This window comes from Peromyscus eremicus, chromosome 2, assembly GCF_949786415.1.
Source record: "Peromyscus eremicus chromosome 2, PerEre_H2_v1, whole genome shotgun sequence".
Lineage (NCBI taxonomy): Eukaryota > Metazoa > Chordata > Mammalia > Rodentia > Cricetidae > Peromyscus > Peromyscus eremicus.
The window spans coordinates 132,977,596-132,998,903 of record NC_081417.1 but is presented as its reverse complement, the minus strand read 5'-3'; the positions used below and the strand labels follow the sequence as shown (position 1 = coordinate 132,998,903).

General features: G+C 37.4%; 1 protein-coding gene across 1 annotated transcript in view; it reads right to left on the bottom strand.

Annotated features, from left to right (window-relative positions):
* Scmh1 (Scm polycomb group protein homolog 1) overlaps positions 1-18,068 on the bottom strand; it is a 92,370-nt gene extending 74,302 nt beyond the window's left edge. Inside the window, exons 1-3 of the mRNA XM_059254883.1 lie at positions 17,912-18,068; positions 16,988-17,058; positions 7,342-7,576 (exon numbers count right to left, since the gene is read on the bottom strand). Coding sequence (XP_059110866.1) covers positions 7,342-7,576; positions 16,988-17,058; positions 17,912-17,987 — 382 coding nt within the window. The 5' untranslated portion in view covers positions 17,988-18,068. The remainder of the gene's footprint in view (positions 1-7,341; positions 7,577-16,987; positions 17,059-17,911) is intronic.
* Between the last annotated feature and the right edge of the window lie 3,240 nt (positions 18,069-21,308).

Below are 21,308 nucleotides of genomic sequence, written 5' to 3'. Positions count from 1 at the left end.
TTAAAAAATCTTATTAATAATAAAAAAAACGGAGCCAGATATTGGGGTGAAAGCTGAAAGATTAGAGAAACAGAACAAATCAGGCACATTCTTACCTCTACAAAATCCTCAGCCTCAAGAGAGTTCCTGTTTCCTCATGCCTTATATACCTGTTTCTGCCCTGCCATGTTACTTCCTGGGATTAAAGGTGTGTGTACTTCCCAAGCAAAGGCATAAGACCTCAAATGTTGGGATTAAAAGCATGTGCCACCATGCCTGGCTCTGTTCCCAGTGTGGCCCTGAACTCACAGAGATCTAGAGGGATCTCTGTCTCCCGAGTGATAAAGGATTAAGGGTGTGTACCATCACTGCCTGACCTCAATGTCTAATCTAGTGGATGGCTCTATCCTCTGATCCCCAGATACATTTTATTGGGGTGCACAATACCTCTCCAACTCCTTGCCCACTTCTCTACCCACCCAACTTTGTATCCCCTTTTTGTCTGTGTGCTGCCGATATATTCTTGGATGTGTAGCCTTCTATTGAAGTGTGGTCTACTATTTCTTTAAAGAGCCTCAACTTTCCCTATTCCAGCAGCTATCAATTCCCAGCAGTTCCTTAGCTAGGGTTTGGGATTGCATATGCACTTTCCTCTCCATGCTGAGATTTTTGTCTGGCTTGAGCTTGCACAGGTCTTGTGAATGCTGTCACAATTGCTGGAGACTGAACCCATGGCCATGTGATTGCTGGTCAAGTGCCCTACCACTGAGCTAAATCCTTAACCTGTTCCCTGGTAGCTACATGCTTGGTAATTTTTATTATGAAAAAATGCACACAACATAAAGACTACCATGGTAGTCATTTTAAACCGTAGATTCCCACTGTTGCACAGCCATCATCACCATGTATCTCGGGAACTTTTTCAACTTCCTAAATTGAAACCTATTAAACAATAACCCTCAGTTTCTTCCTGCTGGCAATTCCTCACAATACAGGAGGAAAGGATTTGTTTCCTAGTCCTAGTGCTTGCTCCTACAGCACCTTTATCTTCTCTAATGCTGGATTCCTGCGGTGGGTGGCATACAGCAGCATCAGAGCACTTCAGTAACCATCATCACCTAGGCAGTTTCACAGCAGCAGTCCTTCAGAGACTCTTCTTGAACATACTTCTCAGAACTGTAAAAGGCAATTTCCTAGCAAGTTCTTCCAGTGAGAAGCATGTGACTTCTATTACCTAGAAAGCTAAGCTGTACTCTTTCCAGTATGGTCTAAACTTCAGCCTTGAGAATACAAAGGGACTCTTTCTGGAGTACTGCACTGCCCTAAGAGGGTGGCTTCCCTTTACGGTTATTATTTTTTTTTATCTTAAGAAAATGCCTCATTGACAGTTGTTTAGTTTGAACTGTTTAGGGGCCTCCCAGGCAGTGAGATCGGGATCCATCCTGGCTGCATGAGCTGGTTTTTTGGAGCCCAATGCCCACAGTGGGACACCTTGCGCAGCCTTGGTGCAGGGAGGAGGGGCTTGGACCTGCCTCAACTGAAAGTACCAGGCTCTGCTGACTCCTTGCCTTGGAGGAGGTGGGAATGGGAGGTGGGTTGGTGGGAAGGCTGGGGGGCGGGAGGAGGGAGAAGGGGATCTGTGGTTGGTATGTAAAATGAATAGAAAATTTCTTAATAATAAAAAAAAGAAAAGTAATGAGGGATACTCATATGTGCTTGAAGTAGGCATGAATGACATTAATTGAAGTAATTTGATAGTATTTCACAACCATTTATATATGTATATATATACAAATACATATGTGTATATATATATATATATCACAAGGGTACAAAGATGTATATCACAGATGTTTTATGTACTTGGAACTCATGTGTCTGGAAGCTTCATTAAATTAAAATACAGCTATTAAAAAAAAAGAAAAGAAAATGCCTCATTACTCTAACTCTCTGATACAGTTAGCAATTATATTAAATTTTCTGTGCTCAACTTAATATGATGTTTCTCTCATCACTAGACTCGGAGTGAGATGGTGAATGGCTATGTAATTCCACCCTTCTTTTATCCTATGCATCTTAGACTGTTTCTTGGCTGCACAAAACCCTCTCATCACTCAGACAGGGCTTGGTATCACAGCATTTTCTGAATTCCTGCATTCTGAAAATGGTTTCATTATAATCTCAGTATCTGAGGTAAGTTTGACTAGACAGACATCCTTACTCCCATCTTCTTGAGTTTCTTGAAAATGCTGTCCACTGTATCGTATCTCCCCTTGTACTCTGTTGTTGTGAAATCTGATGGAACCTTGACTTCAGTGGCTTTGTAAAAGACTTGGCTTTTTCTTTTCTTCTTTTTTAAAAGAATTTAACAGCTTTACTAGAATAATGTTTCAGAGTTGACCAATCTGAATTTCACTTCCCATTTCTGGGAAGTGAAAAGTGGGCCCCTTAAAGACTTATTTCTTTCTTCTTTACTTTAAAATAAGTTTGTTTATTCTGTTCTGTTTTGTTTGACAAACAAACACACATGCACAAATTGGATCTTTGTGGATCATGTTCTATGTTTCAGTACTTCCTTTCTGATAGATTTTTATCCTTTCTAGCATATCTTATTCTCTTGGATGTTTTTACTTCTCTCCTCAACACCCTTCATAGTATTTTCATTTGGCTCTGTTATCTCATTAGCCGTCTGAACTGGATTTTTAGATTCTGCAATGTTTCTTGAGTTTGGACAATCCCATTCCACATCTTCTTGACTATGGTATATTTCTAGTGTGATTTTCACTACATACAAGTCAAGGTATTTTCTCCATCTGTCTGTCACTACTTTTTCATTCAAGTTGGGTTGTTGTGCAAGTTTCTTTCTGATTAGTCATTGGTTTTGGCAACGAGGTTTTCAGTAACTTAAGCAGTTTTATCTTCATTTTTTTTTCTTTTCATGGGTGTTGACTGATCATTTTAAAGTGTCTATTTTTCCTAGACCAGCAAAGTCCAGAGGTTCTACTTCGGTAGGGAACTTAGTTTCCGAGTTGCCATAATGGAATATAGTTTCTTTTGAAGACAGACTTCTTTGGAATGGGATGAGGAGACTGGAATGTCTTTTGATTTTTATTCTCTTCGGTTCTACATAAACTTAAATTCTGCTCTTTGCTTCCCTGTCTCCTCTTTCAACACTGTCTTCTCTCCCCAACAGTGAATTTTCTCTCCAAGATTCCTATACTTTTTCTAGTCCTTCATACTATCATTTCAGATCTTCCTGCTTTACGAGTTAGTACCATATACCTGAATCCCCTAGGCCTCAACTTTGTCTTGAATATCTCCTCCTCTGTATGGGTCTATTTCTTTCTAGGCTGTGTTAGATCTCCAGTACGCTCCTCCTTTTTATACCATGTCTGCATCCATAAACTCTTTGTTCTGGTATGCATCTGCTGGCATCAGAGCTTCATATTCTCAATAACATCTAGTTGAAATTTGTGGCATGCTTAACTCAGTTATATTTAAGTATGAATTACCAATGATTTGATTTGTCTTCTTTTTTGACCTTTAGGTTTATAGAGAATTTTTTAAATGATTTTTATTTAGGTAGTGATTATTATCACCAAGAGTTTAATAGTTTTAATAATCTCTAAAGATGCCTCTATTCTATTGTTTTGAGACATGACTTCATGAGCCCCAGGCTGGTCTTGAACTTCTGGCCCTCTTCCCTCCATCTCCTGAGTGCTAGGATTATAAACATGAACCACCACACCTAGTGAATTGAGTGCTTGGGGTTGAACACAAGATTTTCAGTCTTACACATGCTAGGTAACCTCTCTACCAACAGAGCTACATTCCTGGTACTAAATGTTTTCTTCTTCTTTTTTGTTGTGCTGTGAATTGAACCTAGGGCTTCACATATGGTAGGCAAGTGTGATGTTGCCTACCACTGAGTTATATTCCCAGTCCATACAATAATTTCCTTTTGTTATTGCTGTTTTTTTTTAAGTACTGATGATTGAACCCATAGACTCATGCATGGAAGGCAAGCATTCTACCAGCTGAGCTATATCTTCAGCAAGATGCTTCTAAACTGCTATTCAAAAGTAGCACAATAATATAGCACTGTGCAACTGGAAGAAACAATAGGAATAATTGTATTTCACTATGAAGTCATCTTTAGGACATACCAATAAACGAAAAAGACCAAGCGAAGACAAGTATGCAACGTATGCTACTTTATAGGTACACATGTATATACACATATGTAAATATGTGTGTATATATGTATATATATACACACACACACACACACATATATATATTTATACTCTCACTACTCTTAATTCTCTGATATAGTTATTAATAATAATTAAGCTTCGGGCACAAATACATGCATATTAATATGTAACAATTATATATACATATATGTGCATACACATACATTTACCTAAATATTTTGTTTGCTTTTATATTACTTTTTAAATGTTAGGTACTAAATCCAGGATCTTGTGTATGCTAGGCAAGTCATCTGTCTCTGAAGTACACCCCAAGTCTGTGGCTATAATTTTTTGAATGAAAAATAAGCAATAAATTTAAGGAAAGTGGTTACCTATTCAAAAAGGAAAAACTACACTAAAAAGAATTTTTATGAATATATTTTGCATAAACTTTACTTTAAAATGCATATATTTACATATTTGTAAATCAAATTAATTAAAAAGCAATTCCACCTTAATTCCTAATCAGTGACAGAGCCATGCAGAAAGAAATTAATCCAAATAAACTTACTGTCTCTATTTGCCTTAAGAGTTAAGAAAAAATGCAAAGAACTAAAACAGTATCCATCATCACAATGGTGACAGTTGGCTAAGAGTCTGAGCCTGTTGCATGTGCACTGTGGAATAAAGCATACAAAATTACTTCACTTATACTAGGGTAGAAAGATACAGATGTAAGATGACAGAGACAAAGTAGACAAACAGGCCACTGTCCTGAATTTAAGCAGGATATAGCAATATGAATTTGATGTTATCTAAAACAGAAAAAAGGCAGGTTCTGCCTCTCTATACCACCAAGTCCTAAAACAATTACCTACCTACCCAAAATTTTGGCTTTCTAGTGCTCAGATTATGGTTTCTAAATATCATTTCTCACTAAAAGGACTGCTATCAGTTACTTTTCATCACCATTTTGATAAAAATGCCTGAAAAATACAACTTAAGGGGAGATGGGGGTCATGATTTGAGAGAGCACAGCCTGTCGCTGTGAAGAAGCTACGGCAGCTGGAACGGCTCACAGCTAAAGCAGTGGAAGGACGAGACAGATGGGACATCCACTGGTGGTCGGGGAGCAGAGAGCTCGGGCAGGACTTGGGACTGGGCTAACACACAAGGCCTGCCTCTCCTACCCCAGTGACCAACTTCTTCCAACTAGGCCCATCTCCTAAAAGTTCCAGAAACTCCTAAAACAGAACCACAAGCTGACATGCCAAATATAAGTTACAAGATTCTTGTGAGAAAGTACCCTTGGGAGCTGCTAGAGATGACTCAGTGGCTAAGAGCATTTGCTGCTCTCGTAGAAGACCTGGGTTCCATTTTCAGCACCCACATGGAGGCTTGCAACCATCTGTAACTCCAGTTCCTGGGAATACAGTACCCCTTTTTGGCATCTGCAGGCACCACACACACATAAACACACACACACACACACACACACACACACACACACACACACACACACACACATATGCATGGGAAAAACATCCACACACATAAAACTTTAAAAAGAATTTTATAAGTGGCTTCTAGTCCATTCCCAACAGAGTACCTGTTCCCTTCTGAAACCTTGTAAGCATAGCTTTTACTGTCTGCATTCCTACTGACATTCTGGTCTTTCACACCCAGTACACATTGCTGGTCATGGCCCAAGACCAGGGCTGAGCAGGTTTTCCTAATGTGTCAGATAGTATGTATCTCAAGCCAAGTTGAGGAAGGTTTTGGAGCTGCAAGCTTGAGAGACTCTACTAGGTTATAAAACAAGGAACAACCAAGAGCCTGTCATCTGTGAGATATGTGTGTGAAAAACAACAACAACCCGCCGCCCCTAAACCCAAATCTGAGTCTGATCAAACCTCTAGGTCTAACTACTGATATCTAGGAAACAGGAATGGAGAAAAACGTTAAATGATACTAATAGATATAATCAGCAAAATATAATTATGAGAAAATTTAAAGACGTGGGGTTTGTAACAAGTAAGTTTCAAGGAAAAAAGGAGGGAAGGAAATCCCATACACTAAGAGGCTTAGCATACATACCAACCAACTTTATTTAAAGAAATTCAAGATGAGAGACGACAGAGGAGAAGGAAAGATGAAGAGGGATAAATGTAGAAGGGGGTAAGATAGGGAAGGAGATAAGACAAAGAAAGAGAAAGATGAGAAGGAGGGAAAGAAGAGAGGACCTAACAGGAGAAGGAAAAAGATAAGCAGGAAAGGAAAAGGAAAGGAGAAAGACAGGGAGGAAAGGAAGGAGGAAAAGTGCTATGACGGTGGGATAATTTAAACACAAATATTTACTGGTGTGATAATGTGGTATGGCTATGCTTTTAAAATATCCTTACCTATGAGAGAGACAGTCTATTTCATGATAAAGCGGTACTATATTTGTACTTTAAGGGAGACACAATCAAGTATATATAAAATAACATTGAATACATGCTGACAGTTATAACAATAGAGGATAGACTGACATAACTGTGTTGTTTTCTTTACTTTTGTACATATTTGAAATTCTCCCACATAATTTTTATATGGAAGAAAATGTTAAACTCTTTCAAATGATACATATCCCCTAAGCTCAATTAAAATAGCTCAGCATCCTGAAGGGATCATGGCCCCAAACCTCTAACTTATCACTCTTTCTCATGAAGACTCACTACAATCAATAGTAACTGTCAGTAACTGATGAGATGCCTCATTTTCTCAGGTACTGAGGCAGAAAAAAAGGATGACTATGATCTAAAAGAGAAGTGTGATTATTAGTTTAACTAAAAGAATAGATTTCTAATAATGGATTCTCAATAAGAGAATTCCAAGGACCAAGTAAGAACTGGGGGAGAGGACATAAAAGACTTAACATAACAGGTATCCTTTCTTCCAGGTGAATCGATTGGGAAAGAGTATGGTTTCCTGTTAAAAGAGTATGTGAGGACTAGACATTCTATACTAATGTAAAGATAACCCACTTTATATTAGGTAGGACTATTAGGGAAACTACTCTGAAAAACGAAGGGTAGTCACATGTTCAAGAGCTTTTCCATCACAGGATGTATAACTTTTGGAATCTAACTGACTGGCCAGGGAGAACAAGGGTCTAGTTACTCACCTAGAGGGGGCTGCAGCATACCACCATTCTTCTCACAGTTTCCAATTGGTTGGATTTCAGAGGAGTCAACCAGTCTCCAGAAGTCATTCTTGTTGTCACTGCCATCAAGGCGCAGGCGGAGTCGGGCACCTGTCAGACCAACTACTGTGGCAATACAGGTGGATGTGGTGTTCCTGGGGTCCTGTGCTTCCAATTTCATGCTGATCTTGAACTCATTGCTTGGAGGTGTATAGGACTGAGGAGAACAAGCCAAGGGAATTAGGTAGACTAAGTATAAAATGCATTTCAATAGGAATGTTAAAGAGATGGAACTTGAAAATGTATGCATTGGATTCAACTTGGTTAAAGTTGGCCAAGGACAAGTCTGGCTTATTCCCTAACATTTAGGAAAGGTTTTCTACAAATGAAGCATTAGAAAGTAAGATGAAAGAAAAAGGTCCTTTCCTCTGAAGTATCACATATTGACTCATACTAGTACAAGAAAGGATAGGAGTGTCTGATAATGTCTGCTGCTCATTTGCTTTTCCTATATCTACCATAAAGACTAGTAGGAGTTGACTTTTTTCTTATTTTAATGTTAACTCATAAATCAACTAACATAATTGACATACAGTAAACTGTACATTTTGGCAAGTCTTGACATATGACATCACAGGCACTCTTATCTACCTCTGAAAGCACCATTATGATCAAAATAGTGAACATGCCATCACCCTGAAGTTCTCACATTCTTCTTTGTAATTTTCTTCTCCGGCCCCTTTCCTTCTCATCTTAGATGGAATTATGGAGGAGTATTGTTTTTTATTGACTATATTTTTCAGTCAGTGTAAGTATTATGATATTCTCAATATTGTTGACCTTATCAGTACAAGTGGAGTATATCTGATCTGAAATTATGAAATTCAAAATGAGCAGCTTTGTCACTGACATGCTGGTACAAGAAAACTCTGTATTTGGCATTATATGATATGTTGAAGTAAAAAATACCATTAAAATATTGCATAATTACCTTCAGACCATGGGCATACGGCATGTAAGAAACAATAATAAATTGCATGCTTAGATTGGTCATATCCATAAGATACTTTATTTCATAGGAAAATATTCTAAATCTAAAACACTTCTGATTTCAAAAGTTTAATGTCCCTGGATCTGATACGCATTTCTTTTTGTTGTCGAGTAGTAGGCCATTTGGTTTAGCTCTAGCTTTCGGCTCTTATTAACATGTGCCTATGTACATGCATAAACAAATCTTTGTATGAAATATACAATAATCCATTGGAAAATACCCTCTGTATATGTTAGTATAGAAACCCTTTTACCTACCCACTCCTTTTTTTTTTTTTTTTTTTTTTTGAGTCAAGTGTCTCAACCATAGTCCAGCTGTACCTGGATCTCACCATGTTGTTCAGACAGGCCTCTAATACTATGGTCCTGCTGCCTCAGCCTCTCAAGTGCTGGGATTATAGATGTGCACCACTACACCTGGCTTTTTCCAAATATTTCTGGTCTGCTGTTGACAAAATCTACAGCTACAGAAGCCACAGATGGAGGGCCACTTTCTTTTTTCTTATATAAACTTCTAATAGTAGAACGGCTGGCTTATTTGAGTAGGTTTGTGTGTAACTCATACACCAAAAGTTAACTCCTTTACAGTATGTAACTCAGTACTTTTCCGCATATTCATAGTTGAGCAAACACCATACCTATCCATTTCATAATCATCATCATCCTAAAAGAAACCCCATCCATTGTTAGGTGTTATTTTCCATTTTCCTCTCATTGATGGATATTTGCATTTTTCTTCTTTAGATATTACATATGACTAATATTAAGAAAATTACAACTTTCCCTTGGGAAGTCCATACCCACACTTCAGTTTGTCTGTCTCATATATAAAGACTTGATTAAACTATATTTAGTAATAAAAATACACAACTGTTTCATAATGCTTAATTCTAAAATTCTTTTCTGCATTAAAGCCAGGAATCACAGTTTATCTTGAGTCAAGGTCCTTAAAGGATTAGGAGAGCTCCTTAGGCTGCTGAGAGTAACAGTGTAGAGCTATGCCTCTGTCTCCTAATCACTGGCAGAATTGTATCATTTGTAAAGAGTGATAATTTGACTTTTCTTTCTCTTACCTAACTATTGTAGTTAAAATTTCTAATATTATACTAAATAAGAATTGTGACAATACAAAATTTCAAGATATACTGAAAGCCATACTAACCACAACAGCAGGATATTTTCTGATTCTTACCTGGGAGAAAATGTTCAGTTTTCCTCATTCAGTAGAATGCTGCCTAAATGTCTGTCATATACAAGCTTTATTATGTTAAGGCACAATCCTTCTATATCTAATATGTTCATGACTTCTTATCATGAATAACATGAATAATAGATGTTTCTGCATCTATTGATATGATCATAATTTTTATAATTCATTTAATTTATGCAAGGTATTATGTATATGTTATGTAATATGTATTTAATTTGAATATTCTGAACCATTCTTGCATCCTGTAATGAAACCAACTTGAACATGATGTATGACCTTTCTGACAAGCTCTTGGTTTTAATTTGCAAGCATTTTCTTGAGGATATTTGCCATTTTGCCCATCAGGGTCATTGCTCTATGGTTTTCTTGCTGTTATGCTGTCAGGCTTTGGTAACAGGTATTTCAGGATAAACAGAATTAAGTTGGGAAGGGTCCCCTCCATTTCAGTTGTTTTCTAATTTTTACAAATCAGTACACAGGTGCCAGATAACATTATAACATTTTTAAACAAAGTATGATTTTGCTCTTCTTTCCATCTCATCCTTGTAGCCACATCCACACACACCTACACACACCCACATACAATGATTCTTGTCTTCTTTTATGGTTTGAGAAGCATTAGTACTAGTTCTTTAAAAGTTTGAATAAATTCAGGAGCTTGGGATGTGGTTCAGTTGGTGGAGTACTTGCCTACTGTGTACAAAGTCCTGGGGTTCAACCCCCAATACTGCATAAACTGGGATGTGGATACAAGAGGATCAGAAGTTCAAGGTCATCATTAGCTATATAGGAAGTTTGAAGTCAGCTTGAAATATATAAAACCATCCCCACCTCCCCCCAAAAAAGGAAGGAAGGAAGGAAGGGAGGGAGGGAGGGAGGGAGGGAGGAAGGAAGGATGGAAGAGATAAAAAAGAAAATGAAAAAAGTTGCATCAAATTCAGCAATACAATAATCTGGCCCTAGGCTTTATTTGGTGAGACTTTTTATTACTGATTCAATCTTTCAATATTATTATTTCTTACAGATCTACATTTTTTGGGTGTGTACAGGTATGCCTGTGGTACAGGTGACATTTGTAAGCACACATCCATGCAGAGGCCAGAAGAGGCCAGCGGGTGTCCTGCTATGTCATTCTCCACCTTATTTTCTTGAAACAGAGTCTCTCACTGAACCTGAGGCTAGGTTGGCAGCCAGCAAGCCACAGAGATTGACAATGCAGGTGTTATATGTCTATGGCCACACACGACTTTTGATCCTCATACATGTGCTCTTATCCACTGAGCCATCTTTCTAGCCCTCCATTCTGTTTTTTATATCTTCTTGGTTTAACTTTGGTAGGTTATATAGATCTTAAAATTTTTTCCATTTTACTAGATTTTCCAATTTTTTAGTATATAGTTTTTAAAAAATAATTTCTAGATGCTTTGAACTTTTATAGTCTCAGTTGGGATGTTTCCAGTTTTATCTGGAATTTTATCTGGGCTCTCACTTTCCCTTTAGTTAAGGATTGTTCACTTTGTTTATCTTTTCAAAGAACTATTTTATTCATCCTATGTGCTCTTCTTTTAGTCTCTATTTCATTTGTTTCTCTTCTGATTCTTCTACAAATTTGGGGTATGGCTTACTTTTGCTTTTCTAAGACCTTGGGATCAATTATTAAGCTTTTGTTTTAAATCTTTCTACTTTTGGTGTACTCATTACTACAAATGTCCCTCTTAAGACTGCTCATTTTCTCTCTCAAACTTTTTGATGTGTTTCAATTTTCATTTGATACAAGGAATATTTTCAGTCTGCTCTTTGTGTGTCTACTCTTCCAGTAGAATTTATATCCTATGATTTATATTTAGGAAGTTATGATGATAGTTATCTTCATTCCAGTGACAGGTGTAGCGCCCCCTTAAAGCATCTTTTATAAAGCTGGTCTGGTTAGGAATTCCCTTAACTCTTTGCTTGTTTTGGAAGGTCTTTATTTCTCACTAAATTCTGAAGGACAGCCTTGTTGGGTTATAGTAATATGGGTTGTAATAATAATAGATCCCTTCCTGGCTTAAAGAGTTTCTACTGAGAAATCTGCTACTAGTTTAATGGGGCTGCTCTTAAATATTGTTTGGTGCTTTTTCTGTACTGCAGACAGTTTTCCTTTATGCTGTAGTGAGAATCTTCTTTGGCAGGGTCTGTTTGGGAATCTAGACACGGATGCCCATGTCGTTCCCAAGATTGCGAAGTTTTCGGCTGTTACTCCAATGAATAGGTTACTATGCCCTCAACTTCATTTCTCCCCATTTAGGTATGTTAATGATCAGGACATTTGATCTTTTCATGGTACCCTAAAGATCCTGTATGCCTTCTTCATCCTTTTTTTTTTAATTTCTGTCTCAATCATTTCAATAAATACCTGTCTTCAAGTTCTAATATTCTTTCTTCTGCCTGTAGACTGCAGGTGAGGCTCCCAACTCAATTTTTAAACTGATTTATAGAACTGGTTTTAAACTGATTTATAGATTTCTGACTGGTTCTTTTTTGAAATCCCCATCTCTCTGCTGAATTTCTCACTCATGCTCAGTATCGTCTTACTAATTTCATTTAACTGCTTGTCTGGTTTTCTTGAGATTTCAAGAAATAATTCTTTTGAATTCTCTATCAGGTACATCATCCACTTTGGTACCTGTGGAGTCTCTTACTAGAGTGTTATTAATGGACTTTAGGAGATGTTGTATTACCTTGTTCTTCATAGTTCTTGTGTTCCTATGTTAAAACTTGCATATCTGGTACAATGGATAGCCTTATCACTTTTATGGAACGGGCTTAACTTTTTCCAGAAGATGTATCTTGATCATTGATTTATTGATATTCAATGCCAATGTTACTTCCAGTTTGAACACAATAGTGTAATCTGCCTGAAGCATGTTTGTCTATGATGCGTTTGTCTATGGTGAGTTTAAATACAGTGCATTCATTCTACTTATCTGTATTATATCAGAATCAGAGAGAGACCTACTGTCTCTCTAGGCAATACAAGCAAGACTGGAGATACTCAAGTAGTTCAAGCAAGTGTGATACAGAAAGCAATATGTGTGGGTATACTCTGTGCTTACTCCTATAATGAAACTTGTGACCTGTACAAGGTGAGTAGTTTCCTTAGGCACTGACGATGTTCACTGTATTACTTGAACCCTCTGCATTTGCTGTTCTAGTAATGAGGAGCCTGAGGTACTTGTCCTCTGATCTGACACTGGCATGGGTTCAGGTACTAAACAGAGAGGGTGGTACAGGAATCTCTGTCTGTGGCACTCATGCCCTGACTTATGAGTGATCAATGCAATGAGGAGTTGTAGATAAAGTTGTGTTGTTCCCCTACTGTGAGAATGCCTGCTCTGGAGTGTGACCTCTGACTCCTCATAACTGTGTACCTCTGAAGATGTATGGAGACTTCCCACAGTTTTTCAGATACAGTGCCTAGGAAAGGATACAGTGAAAGGATGACTGAAATTTGGCAAATTCCTCTCAGAGAGGTGCTAACAGAAGGGAGGGAGAGCAGAATGTGGCTGGTATTGGCCATGGTTCCCCTGAAACTTGTTAGGCTGTGTACCTGAAGCAAGAGTACAGCTGGGGCCATAGGGATGTTGTTCAAATGTTCCCAGCATGTCTCTGGTAGGGTAGTAGTAGAAACTCAGAATTATTTCTCTGCGTTATAGCAACACTGTGTGTAGTGGTGGGAGAGTTGGGTCAAGAACTACCTGTATAACTATTTCAGTCCTGGTACCCATGTGAAACATGGAACAGGCCACATTTCCAGTATCAGAAGGTAGTCTCAATCTCATGGGTTTTTTTTGCAAGTGGCAGCCTCCACTATCCTCCCTGTTATAACATCTGATGCCCAGCTATGTAAGGGATTTGTCTCAAATCATTCTGTCTAGCTATGTTCAGTCTGATGAGGTAAACCATACACTGAGCCAGTATAGTAGAATGTCTACCGGTCCCATAATTTGGATATATAGGGTTTCTAAATCCTAAAGCAGTCCTAATTCAGACAATAGGTTTCCTCTCAAGATGACTGGCAATACCACCCTGGTAGTTTGCTGGGAGTTGAAAGTCTAGAGCTAGGCTACTGTGCAGTTTTTAGGCCTGGAAGAACTGTGAAGCTTTCTTAAGCCAGTAGAACACCTATCTGAGCTGGTAGATTGGTGGGACTCTTTCACCTTTACTCTGTGTAGAGAAACTTCTTTCCAGGATATTGTGCTAAGGTGAGGCATTTTGTTTCTTTTGCTCTGCCGCTCTCCCAGGCCTCTGGATTTTGCAATTTGTGTCCTGCTGAACACTTAACTATACCCTTGTCCCTTCCTTTTTTCACTGTGGAGAAGTCCTTTCCTGATGGATGTTTCTATTCAGATATTTTGCCTTCCTGCTTTGTTCTTTCTTTTAAAGGCTGCTTTGGCTGTTCTGAGTTTCTTATGGTTCTATATAAATTGTAGGATCAATTCTGCCAATTTCTGCCCAAAAGTCTGGTATTTTGATAGGGACTGTGGCCAATTTATACATCATTTTGGGGAGTACTGTTATACTGTTGTGATTTACAAATATTTTCTCTTAATGTGGCTTGTATCTTACTCTCTTACAGGTATCTTTAAAAGTTATTTTTATTTATGTGTTTGTGTATTTATGCTTGTAGGTATGTGTGCATGAGTGCAGGTGCCTGTAGGTCCAGAGGTGTTAGATCCCCTGGAGCTGAAGTTACAGATGGTTGTGAGTCACCTGACTTGAGAGCTAGGAACCTAACTGAGGTCATCTGGAAGAACAGCTAGTGCTCTTAACTGCTGAGCCATCGTTTCAGCCCTCACAAGTATCTTTTGAGGAACAGGAGTTTGTAACTCTGAAATTTCCTTTGTGTGTGTGTGTGTGTGTGTGTGTGTGTGTGTGTGTGTGTGTTATATGCATGTGTACATGTTCATGTTTGTGCATGTATGTGTACATGTATAAGTATGTATGTGTAGGCCAGAGGTCAGTGTGAGCTGTCTTTAACTGCTCTTTAGTAGTGAATGTGTGCGCTTGCCTATATGCATGCATGTCGAAGTCAGAGATTGATATCAGGGTTTCCTCCTCTGACATTCTCCACCTGAATTTTGGAGACAGGGTCTTTCAAAGAATCTGGAGCCTGGGCTACAGGCATGGGCTGTCATACTTGGTTTTTATCTGGGTGCTAGGGATCTGAAGTCAGAGCCTCATGCTTGAGAAACAAGCATTTTGTTGATTAAGCCATCTCCTCGGCCTCTCCTTTCATAATTTTTAATTTTTATGGAGCATTTTTTGGTCAGATATTTTCTATACATAAGTTTTGGATTTTATAAGTTCACCTCACCCCTCTGGCTGCTATTTTAAGTCAGAGTTTCTCTTCTGTTATATATTCTGTTGGATTATTTTAAATAATTGACTAGAATGCTAATTTAATATTACTCAATTCTAATGGCTCTTTTTCCTTCAGTATTATGATGTTTTCTGCCAAGTGTAAGATACTGTATATTTTTGCTAACAGCTTATGAGAGACCCTTTTGCTCCATATCTTTTCACCACTAAATGTGTCTTCTTTTAAATCATAGCCATTAAAAAGCTGTCTGGTGATATCTTAGCCATCATCACTCACATACTCCTTTCTCTTTCTTCTCTTTGGGAACACTGATCACACATCTATCTGGCAAGTAGAAGCTCTGGTTTGCTACTCTCTTTTCACTTGAGTCTGAACTGCTTTGTCTTTGTGATTCATTTTGGGTAGTTTCAATTCCTGTGTCTCAGAGCTCAGTAATATTTTCTTGTAACATTAATATTAACCAGTGCATTTTAAATTTTGCATATAGTTAGTTGAGAATCTTGACATCTTTCATTTCTCTGCTTACACTTGGAACATATGAAATAATTAAAACAATATTTTCAGGTGTTTATCTTTTGTTCTGTGCCCTGTATAGGTCCTGAGTCAGTTTGAACCAAATGATTATTCTCTTTCCTATTGACTGCACTCTTCTGCCTCTTTGCATGCCCACTAACCTTTGACTAGATGTTAGGTACTATGGATTTTATTGCTGGGTACTGGATATTTTTTGCATTTCTATAGATTTTCTTGTGATTTGTTTATAGATGAAGTTTCCTGAGGACAGTTTGATCCCTTCAAGTATGACTTTTATGAGTTTTTTATACAAGTCTGGAGCAATGCTCGGAGTATGACTATTTCCTATTATCTAAAAGGCCTTCCTGAATATTCTTCCAATGATCAATTAAAGAAGAGACTTTCCAGGAACTATGCTCAGTCTCGTGTATCAGGCTTTCTTCTAATATTTTCAGATGGATTTTCCATTGGCCATAAATAGTTTCCTCATCACTCAACAGCAGTACTTTCCTGAATAATTAAAGATGATCTTCTATAGCCCTTTTGGGTTTTGCTATGTTAAATGTCTATCTTCTCTGACACAGTGACTTGTAAATTCTAGCTACTTTAATGCGTCTGGACTCTCAGTTCCATATCCTTGAATTAGGGAGTCTGATGGCTCAACCTAAGGTTCACCTTCCTTGGAACATGATCTGGATCTAGGCAGTAAGCTGGCAAATCACACAGGCTTAACTCGTTTGTTTCCCATTTCTCAGACCACTGTTTACTTCTCTGATTTTGGTGACTTGAGAGCTATTTCTTAGTATATTTGAATTAAGAATGGTTTAGGTAAACATTTGAATTTAGACTATATTATTTCAAATAAACAGAAATAGGTACTTTTACTTAGAAATTAGATAAAACTTTAAGTGAACTATTGATACAGAAATAATTGAGGACTAAAGCAAGAGTGGTATAAAGAACTGTGGCATCTTGCTCTGTTTAGCAACAGTGCACTGCTTAGCTTACCAACCTTACTACACATTGACATGGTGACTTCACCACACATTGTCTGGAACACTTAATTCTATGTGAGAAGCTCTGAATGACTCAAAAAATGTCCCCCAGTAAGACTGGGTTCAGTGTTCTTAAAGAAAAGTAAGATTGTGGCAGAGGTGTTGAACACAGGAAAAGAATACTGCTCCACATTCAAAAACCATCTAAAACCCACAATTCTCTTTCCTATTTCTCTGAATTAAAGCTCCAGGAAAAAAATGGTCATTTTTTTTCCAGTAACAGAATAATCTTGGAGGAAAGAAGGTGTTCCTTGGAATGAAGTTGGGGAGATGCCTGGTGCTAAAACTCAGTAACCAACTTTTACTTGAGCTCCTTTCATAAGAGTTTATTTTGGGGTCCTTAGGTGAGAAGTCAAAGGGCTCCTACCTCAAGCTCTGATTACTCAAGCACCAGAAAACACTGTCTCCCACCTACTAACCATGTTGAAAATCAATTACCTGCTTGAAGCAATGGACAGGCGCTGGGACTGAACATGTTTCTTTTAGGTATTTGTCCCAGGTAAAATGACCTGTAAAGGAAATAGAAATCTCTATCACAACTTCCTAAACAAATGCCTTTAGGATGTACTCTACACTAAACATCAAGCAAGCCACTAGTGGGCTGGTTTAAACTTTTGCTTTCCATTTGATCTTAATCAAAGGTAATCTTAGAGGGAAGAATCCAAGTGCCCTGGATGAATCTTTTTAAATTAATGTTTTAAAATCATAGTCTTAAGATGATCTATGCTGTTTTGCATGTTAGTCCCTGAACCGACTAAAAATCATAGAGTGGGATATACTAGCATCTGATAGAAGTACCAAGAAGCCCTCAGCAAGCAGAAGGCAGAAGGTAGTGGAGGAATTGTTCTTCTTGAACAATCTGACTCCTGGAAAGGCCCTGCATTGAGGTCAGGTAGCATGATTTAGCATCCCACACCTCAGCTTAGAAAGTATAAAGCAAAGACTATCTAGAGACATGGGCAAGAAGATTTCAGGGGAGGGAAAGCAACATGAATGAGATAAATATACTCGAGTTCTCACCTTTTAAATCGCCACTCCAGGTACAAAATGCTGTACTGAAGTACAGAATAATGGGTATTCGATAATCTAGCCCAGTAGGGCTTGAGAAGCAATTCTGATGACAACAATGAAGAACAAACTGGGTTGTCTACAGAATCATTTACTCTCTTGATGTTGCCTCAAGTATCTCAAAGCATAAAGAACAATGAACTGGAAGAGCAATCTTTAAGGTGACACTATTCCAGGGCTAGGACAACACGGAAAGGCATAGCCTGTTATATATGAATATCACTGGACCACAAAAGATTACCAAGTTCTTTATTTCAAAGTTAAAGCAATTTACAGTTTCCACCTAATACCCACCTAGAGGTGACCCCATGATGGAGCAGGGAAGGTCCCAGAGACTCTCACAAGCTAAAACACTGTAGCAAACCAGCATTTCTTGAAGTTTCCTCTGTAGTGGAGCAGCACAGGGCCCCTTTGGACCATGCAAAAAGCACTAGCTGCTGGGAATAAAAATGAATCACTAAATAATGATATCTAAATCACTACAAAGATGATGCCAAGAGTTTACATTCTGCTGACTTTATAGCTTCTATTTTAAGGTTGGTTCCTTTCCCACCATCCTTAACTAAGCATACAGGTTTGGCCAGAAATCCCAATTGGTTCTGAAATATTTCAAAGCCAGTTGATGATTAAATAATACAACCAGACAGTCCATACAGTAAATGAGAGAGTTATTTCCTGGAGTGAAGATTTAAAGAGGTTATCAAAATTTAATTAATGAATTTGCTTGCTATTAGTTGAGAAGGTCTTAAATCAAGGACTGAATAAATGTTATCATTATTTGCTATTAGAAAAAGAAAACATTGCAATTATTACATCTTTACAAATGAAAGAGTGAGTCAAATTTTAAGTCTTGGATTTTACTGGTCTGAGACCCTTAAGCTCTCTACCATCTAGAGCAGCAAGTCCAATTCAACTTTCCTGTGCTGACAGAAATGAACTGTGTATCTGTGCTATCCAATAAGATAGCACTAGCATATAATTTTTGAACATTTTAAATGTGACTAGTGTAAGGATCTACATTTTAAATTTTATTTAACTTCAAATAATTTTAAAATGTACATATGGCTCATAGCTAATATGTTAGGAAACAAAGTCTAAAAGCTTGGCCAATTCTGGGTAACTGCTTTTATTATTATTAGCTTGAGTTCTGACCAAAAGTATCCAAGAGATTTTGATTTTAAGAATTATGGCAGCATTAATTACAGTTGCCTATTACACATATTAACCACGCTAATCAACTCCTGTGCTATAAGGTAAAAAGGCTAGAAACCTCAGGCATATACAATGTAGGAAACCTCCTAGTATTGAGTAAAGACGAATATATTAAAAGCAGTCCAAACACCATGATGACTGATTTGAACCATAACTTTTTTCTTCTATTTGACTGCTGGGTTATTATCAGGTAAATTTAAAATTAAGATACTTTTTATTAAACCAATCAGAGTACTTAAACACATTCTTTCATGTTTATCATAAAGTCAGATATCATATGACTTCTGAATCTGCAAGCATTAAAATAATCACAAAAGAAATGGCAGCAAGCAAGGTATGGATCAACAGTTAATTTTTAAAAAGAGATAATAAAATTACTATGCTTTGTAAACCACACAGTCCCTATCATAGCTGTTAAACTCAGCCCATTCTGGTAGTGGGCTAGAAGGTACAGACAATGAAAATTGAAAAAAGAAGAGAAAGCTTGTATTCTATGAAGCCTTGACAAAGCAGGCAGCAGGCTCAGTGTGGCCCTCGGACAGTAGTTTCACAACATAAGGTCTAAAGTGTTGATTCCAAAGCCATATTCCTAAGTGTTCTCATTTCTTCAAAGTTTATGGAACCATCTTTAAAAGTTTTCACTCAGTAGCTTCAAGTTAAATCTGTGTCTATGGACCACCAGTATTTTTTAAAAATATACTACAAGTCAAAAGATGCTGCTTAAGTCTATTTTTATAGCAAATATCTTGGGCAAATTTAACCTTCCAAGCCTCAGTTTGCTCATCTGAAAGATGGAGATAATTGTATTTATAATGCATACAATTGTATATGAATTCTTCATTTGATAAATACATAATATCCTTCCAAGTGTAAAGAACTGTGTTAAATGCTGGTGGAGCAAGACAGAGTTCCTGCATCAGTCACTAGATGAGCAGAAATAATTTAACTCACTTGCACAAATAATATTGCAATTAAAATAAGTTTAATTTAAATTTAAATATTTTATTTTTATTTTAATTATGTGTATGTATGTATGTCAGTGTTTGAGTGTGCACACATATGTGTGGGTGTCCACAGAGTCCAAAAGAGGGCCTCAGATTCCCTTAGAATTAGAGTTACAGGTGAGCCACCTGACCTGGGTGCTGGGAACCAGACTGAGGTCCTCTGCAAGAGCAGCAAGTGCTCTTAATTGTTTAGCCATCGCTTGACCAGTACAGGGAAATTTGGTTTATACTTGGGACCTTACTAACAGATATATAACATTTTATAATTTAAGCACATATAAAACAAATGTTTTAAATTATTCACATATGAATTAAACATTAAAATATAATTTGAGTTTTCAATTATTTATTCAACACATTAACCGAGCATCTTCCTCAGTGGAAGCAGTTTAACAGGGATCTCTACCTTATGGGATTTACATTGCATTCTGGTATATGACAAGACACAATTAGCATAGAAATAAGAAAGGTGGTAAGCATTTGAAAGGAATAAAGTGGCGTGAAAGAAGATAAAATAAAGAAAGAAGCAAGCTTATTTATTTACTTATCAGCTACTCTAGCTGGCTACTATTCTGGTTGTGGTCCTCTTTAAGAACTCTACTTTGTTCTACTTAGTTGTGGAAAGAAAAATCCTTAAGAGCAGTAATAATAATCAATGTCTTCAGATTAGAAATTCTACTTCAAGATTACTGTCTAAACATGGTTTCATCATGAATATATACTGTAACTTAATAGATCATAACAATTTGTGATAGTCATTTAAATATTGCCTAATTTTTAAATGCATATCTTTGTGTTTACATCTTTGAGTACTTTTAAAATGATCTCTGTGATGGTTAATCTTAATTGTTAACTTGGTAGGACTGAGAAATTGAGGTTATTAAAGCATCTTCCTGGGTGTCTGTGAGGATGTTCCCAAAGATATATCTATCATGAGGGCTCTGATCTAATCAATGGTTTAATCCATTGATAGATTCAGACTGTCAACAGATTACTGCGAGGTGGTCAAACTGTGGAAGGTAGAATCAGTTCAAAGAAGCTGGTTCCTTGGTGTGGGCTTTGAAGGGTTTATTTTGTCTTTGGCCTCTCTCTGTTCCTTCTCTTTGCCTTGTTTACAATGAGATAATCAATTTTCTTCCTTCCTTCCTTCCTTCCTTCCTTCCTTCCTTCCTTCCTTCCTTCCTTCCCTTCCCTTCCCGATACTTCTGCTTTCCCATAGACCTAAAAGCAATGGAACCAGCTGACCATGGACCAAAACCTCCGAAACAACCCAAAGGAAACCTTTCCTTCCTTAATGTTTCTTTCAGGTATTTGTCTATTATTTATTTAACTTTTTATGCTTTTATTAACATATATTAATTATACATAAGTGTATTTCATTATAATACACATATATATGCACATAAAGCATTTTGGTCATATTCACACCATGCCTCCTCCTATTCTCTCAGAGTTTAGTTAGTGATAAAAATCTG